At 32.7% G+C, this 6,419-nt stretch overlaps 1 protein-coding gene across 1 annotated transcript in view; it reads right to left on the bottom strand.

Annotated features, from left to right (window-relative positions):
- LOC136042224 (large ribosomal subunit protein mL43-like) overlaps positions 1-6,137 on the bottom strand; it is a gene marked incomplete at its 5' end in the record, with an annotated part of 22,754 nt that extends 16,617 nt beyond the window's left edge. Inside the window, 2 exons of the mRNA XM_065727163.1 lie at positions 2,626-2,712; positions 6,031-6,137. Of these exons, the coding sequence (XP_065583235.1) occupies positions 2,626-2,712; positions 6,031-6,137 (194 nt within the window). The remainder of the gene's footprint in view (positions 1-2,625; positions 2,713-6,030) is intronic.
- Positions 6,138-6,419: the final 282 nt, after the last annotated feature.

Genomic DNA, 6,419 nt, shown 5'->3' with positions numbered 1-6,419 from the left:
TTGCGGTACTAAAATGGAGTTCCTTTTCAATTCTCCACTTGAAATAATGGAACAACTAATATCAATTTCTCTTTTGACGACCTAACCATATTCTTTACCATGCAAAAAAAACCTTCAAGTCATTTACTTCTGTACTTAAGCACTACGGCCTAAAGCACAATTTACTTCAAGTACTTAGTACTGATACTTAATTACAATTTTGGTTGAGTACTTTGTATTTATACTTAAATACTTTTTTGGGGTACCGAACCCAACACTGGGGGTAGCCCCCAAGTCCCCCTACAAAGTGAGACTTTTATCGATTTCCTCAACGTTTCTATCTTCTTCTTCTTTTTTTTTGATAATTTACGCGTTAAGATAAGAAACAGATTGAAAATAAGAAAAACGAGAATATTTACAGCCAGTGAAAATTAAATTGCAATACAAATATTTCGGCCGAGACCTCCACTCGACCGTCCTAAAAAAAAGGACCTTAAAAGAAAACAACCGCTACAATAAATAAAAACCAAACTGCAAAAAATTAACACGAATAAACAAGTAAGAACCTCTCCAAGCAACATTGAAAGGATAAGTTGACTGTTTAGGGGCTTCGACACTGTTTCACATTATTCCGACTTCTTGTGTAAATATTTTTCAAGAATGGACCAAAAAATATGTCCAGTCTTTCTTGTATTTATGACAGTATAAATATATAAACAGTGGCAGAAATTCCTATACTTCCATTAAAGATTTCTTCATTACTCCGCCTTCTTTAATATTTATATTGTGGTAGGAAACGAAGCTATTGTTGTAGCGCAAAGGGAAACTTCCCTTTCTGCACGTTATGATGTGCCCCATTTCTGAAGCAAATTTTTGCTACTATTAGTATACTTATACTGTGGTGTTAGTTTTAATATTTGTTTTTAACAGAACCTCTTAAATAATTGTCACAGTTATTGTGATTGTGATGTTATAGTTATTGTGATTGTGAGTTATAGTTATTGTGATTCCACAAGAGTTGTGCACTTTATGACTAAGACTAAAATTAAGAAAATCAAGTTTAATTAAATTAAGAAAATTTATTTTTAATAAATTTAATAATTTATTTTTAATGATTATGGGTCGTAATTTAATAATAATTATTTTTAATAATTATGGTTTTTAATAATAAATATGGGTATAATTTAATAATTATAATTACTTTATTAATAATTATTTTTAATAATTTATTTCTTAATAAATTAAGAAAACTTAAGAAAATTAACTAAAATTAAGGCATTATGACTAAACTCAGAATCATCTACCAAATCCATATAGACATACACTTTTTAAACAATGAAATTCTAGATAATGGAGAAATTTGTGTAATAATATATAGCTGGATTCTCAAGTCTTGCTAATTGTCTATACAGCTTACTTCACGTCTCTGTCCATTATGAGAATTTTCAACCCCACTTCCACTATTTGTCTCAATAGGCTTGAATAGAAGAAGCATTCGTACAATATGAGATAAAAGCTTTTCTTTGAAAAGGGGTGGGAGGGGAAAGTGTAAAAGAGGGAGGGAGAGTATACAAAAAGAAGGGAGAGTATATAAGAGAGAGTAAGAGCACACAAGAGGGAGGATCCTAAAACTCAAATTTAAGATTTTTATCCACGGAGATTGTGTGCAAGAGAGTATGAGAGTATGCAAAAGGAAAGGAGAGTATACAACTAGGAGGAAGAGTATACAAGAGAAAGGGAGAGTATATAAGAGAGAGTAAGAGCACACAAGAGGGAGGATCCTAAAACTCAAATTTAAGATTTTTATCCACGGAGATTGTGTGCAAGAGAGTATGAGAGTATGCAAGAGGAAAGGAGAGTTTACAACTAGGAGGAAGAGTATACAAGAGAAAGGGAGGCTATATTAAAGAGAGTAAGAGCACACAGGAGGGAGGATCCTAAAACTCAAATTTAAGATTTTTATCCGAAGAGATTGTGTGCAAGAGAGTATGAGAGTATGCAAGAGGAAAGGAGAGTATACAACTAGGAGGAAGAGTATACACGAGAAAGGGAGAGCATATAAGAGAGAGTAAGAGCACACAAGAGGGAGGATCCTGAAACTCAAATTTAAGATTTTTATCCACGGAGATTGTGTGCAAGAGAGTATGCAAGAGGAAAGGAGAGTATACAACTAGGAGGAAGAGTATACACGAGAAAGGGAGAGCATATAAGAGAGAGTAAGAGCACACAAGAGGGAGATCCTAAAACTCAAATTTAAGATTTTTATCCACAGAGACTGTGTGCAAGAGAGTATGAGAGTATGCAAGAGGAAAGAAGATTATATAACTAGGAGGAAGAGTATACAAGAGAAAGGGAGAGTATATAAGAGAGAGTAAGAGCACACAAGAGGGAGATCCTAAAACTCAAATTTAAGATTTTTATCCACAGAGACTTTGTGCAAGAGAGTATGAGAGTATGCAAGAGGAAAGGAGAGTATACAACTAGGAGGAAGAGTATACAAGAGAAAGGGAGGGTATATAAGAGAGAGAGTAAGAGCATACAAGAGTGAGGATACTAAAACTCAGATTTAAGATTTTTATCCATGGAGATTGTGACGGCACCCTTTTCCTACTTTACCAAATGAGTAGAGGTAAAAGGAAAACTTACCTTCTCTCATCCTCAAATATTCTGACCATCTATAAACATCCTCTTTCGAAAAATCGTCCAATGAAATCAGCTCTCTATGACCATTTACTAAACAGAAAATTGAAATATAATATATTACCATATGCTTATAAAATATTTGTTGATAAATTATCAACAGGAAATTGTACGACCCTTTTCAGGGGGATTGATGAGAAGACTGATTTCAGGAAGAGAGGTGAGTACTGAGTATTTGTAGGAACACCATGCATAGATGCTTGACACCAAGAAAAACTACCAAAAGTGAGTGCCATATTAATAAACTAAAAATCCAAAATAGCTCACAATTAAACAACTCGAACTTAAGGAAGAAGTTTATCACCAGAAAAATTTAATTATATCACGTTATTACTTTAGGCAGAACCAGCTTAAGAATTTCATACATAAGCCTCATTAATCAAAATAGATTAAAACAAGATCCAAAAACGCAATAATTTGCAATTGTGAGATAGAAATTAAAATGGAATAGCAATTAAAATAAAGTTATAAAAAAAAAATCTTAAAAGAGAAGGTGATGATTATAATCCCATCTCCTAAAACAGAAACTAATCTTCTCTTCATATCATTTGAGCATTAGATGGCTCTTTTAATCCCCCAGCCAAAAAGTAATAAAGATAATCCAAGCTTTATTCTACTCTAATCTAATCAACATCTATTGTATGCCTGGGAACAGAGAGTTTTGTGTGTCTCCTAAAAGTTCTCAAAATCTTAACTTGTCCTAATCATCAGTGCTAACCTGTCGGCCAAAAATGAAACTAAATATACAAGTAGATGGCATTGCACGCAATGCAACCAAGTTTTATTCCACGTCTATTCTATGTTTGGAAGCAGGTTTTGCCTGTCTCCAACAAGTCTTAAAAATTTTAACAAAACTAGGATATTAGATTATAGTTCAAGTGTCTTATCCACCTTATTGCCGAAAAAGAATTACATCTTATTGCCCAATAGATAATTAAAGTACTGATATTGAGTTTTCAAGCCAAATTCTTATATCAATAGTTTTCGACAAATAATGTAATCATATGACAAAATGACATATTTTGCATGACAATCAACTCTATTGTTACAAATAAAGAAGTCTTGGCAACCTTTTCTTTTGGTCAGCGAGGATTTTATTAACTTTTTAAGACTAGACGCCTATTCTATGTCTGGAAGCAGGTTTTGCCTGTCTCTAAAAAGTCATGAAATTTTTAATAGAACTAGGATATTAGATTATAGTTGAAGCGTCTCATCCACCTTATTACCGAACAAGAATTACATCTTATTACCCAACGGATAATTATAGTACTGAAATTGAATATTCAAGCCATATTCTTATGTCAATAGTCGTCAACAAATCGTATAATCATATGACAAAATGACGTATTTTGTATGACAAAATTTAAAATCATAAGACAACGTATCTGTTATTAAAGAGTTACCAATTCACCTTCTTCTCATTTCCATTCATGTGTTATCAATAGATTTCAATGAGTTATTAGTGGTTTTTAGTGGTTGCTGCTATAGCTGAGAGGTGCTGCACTAAGAAGACCTGCTTTAAGGTATTTATAAGTTAGATGGTAATTTTGCTTAATAGAAATTGCGAATTTTCAAAATTTCAAGTATGCTAACTTCACAGCAGTACATATTTCTTGAATTTATAAACTAGTCTTTAGAGGATTCGATCCTTTAAAAATTATTTATTTAACCTCCACATCAGCTTACCGTCTCAAAGTTCCATCAGCAAATTTTCCCTGGGACTAGTTATCATTGAAAACTGTTGAAAACCTGTAGTTTGACTATGAAATTTGATTTAGAAAGTGCGTTAGCAAGGTTTTAAGTCAAAGCGGGTAGACCAAAGGGTATTCCTTTATTTTGAGCTGATCTTTGGAATTTTCCTTACAGTTATGCTTGGACATTTTAGGGACTATCCTTTCCTGAAATTTAATGAAAAAAATTCTGCGCTGTTTAATTGTAAAAACACAATTCATACTTTCTAGTTATTTAAAACTAAATATCTTTAAGTTTCATCAAAACTAAATATCTCAATCTCCAGAACAAAACGAAGGAAGCTAAATGTTTTTTCTAAAATTCCTGAGAAAGTAAGCTTTTAGTTTTCTGTCATTTATTCAGATTTCTTATCCAAGCACTACAAATTATAGCAAGACCATAAAATCAAGTCTAAATAGTTTGACCAAGGACATTAAGAATGTTCATAATGGTCGAAAATTATAGGGTGATGCTTTAAGTTTAAGGTATTGAATTTATTCGCCCTCCACTGCCCTTCCAGTGTCCCGAATGTTCCAATGTTCGCCCTCCAGCCCTCACCACCATAGCACTCTTGGAATAAATACTCTACAGTCATCTTAAAGGGTGATGCTAGAGTGCAGTTAGGGTGATCACTTAGGGTGATGCTTTAAGTTTAAGGTATTTAATCCCCTTAGTATAAATCAAACAGTCATAATTTAAAGTGAAAGCTGTTTGGTGTCAACAACTGTTACATTGTGTTATCTCTTTTATTCTTCATATATTTTACTTCTAAAAGCATCTTTTTATCTTGTTATATTAAAAGAAAGCAAAACTAATATTTGTACAGTGTCAGCTCTAGAGGGTAGGGCTTGATATCAGGACAGTCAAAATCCATACAAAAATATTAAACTCAACCAACAATGTAACTCTCAATATCACATAGCATAAAACAAGTTCAGAAACAAACAACCGCAATTATCTTCATTTTAACACAATTTCCAGAGTATTCCTTTATGAAAAATACCTAAATAAAAGTTATTGAATGCATTGAGCTCTGACAAATATTCAGTGTAAATAACAAGATAAAATAATACTTATCCCTAACTGATGATCAAAAGTAACAATAAGGTGGATGACGAATTTTAACTTCTAGTCAGAAGACAAATAGCAACAAAAAAGAATTTAAATACATAATATACGTATACAAACAAAAAAGATCCACAAGTAGCAAAAGATGAGATAGAAAATGAACATAGGGAAAAAAACAATTACAAAGGGAAGTATAGATGAACAGGAGCAAGATTTTATTTTTTGTTTATGCTTGTTGTATTAGTGTGAGCCCATGACAATGGCCCAAACCAGCCCATGGCATATGGTCCAGACCAGAGAAAAAGGAAAATTCTTTGGAAGATTTCTATAAGTGTATGGATTGGTGAAAAATTGATACCTTTTGACAGGGCCTTAGAAGAAAAACCAGCATTGTTCAAGTCAGGGATGTTGATTAAGCAAGGATTAGCAAAACACAAAGAGATGAAGTCTCTTTTTGCTCTCTGAAGGCCTATCCAGAATAGATTATACATAGTTACCCACTCCGGAAGATAAAAAATTAGTGAATTTAATTGAAAGTGAAAATAAACTTACAATACTCAGCAATGACACGAGGACTGCGATGTCTCCTTGGCTTTAAGTATACTACAACACCTGGGTTGTTTTTTGCATAGTCAAGTAGGTCACTCTGAATAAAATCCCTAAAAAAGTAAAAGTAGAAAGATTCTAACAATTCATTAAAAAGGAGGTGTTTTTGTCAGAATTCATTATAAAAAGAGAAATAATCTATTTTGGGGGGAAGCTAGAAGTCTTTTCAAACTATGTAAATAACAATACAACCATTTTTACTGTACTTTAAAAGAAGCAAATTTCGAAGTCTTAAGTTTATGCTCCTCTGAAACACACGATTTTGTAACAGGCTTAAAGCCATAAATTGCACCAAAATAGGACTGAAGAGCAAAAACATCCTAGACCAGAGGAAT

This window comes from Artemia franciscana, unplaced genomic scaffold (assembly GCF_032884065.1).
Source record: "Artemia franciscana unplaced genomic scaffold, ASM3288406v1 PGA_scaffold_87, whole genome shotgun sequence".
Lineage (NCBI taxonomy): Eukaryota > Metazoa > Arthropoda > Branchiopoda > Anostraca > Artemiidae > Artemia > Artemia franciscana.
This window is presented reverse-complemented; position numbering and strand designations above follow the sequence as displayed.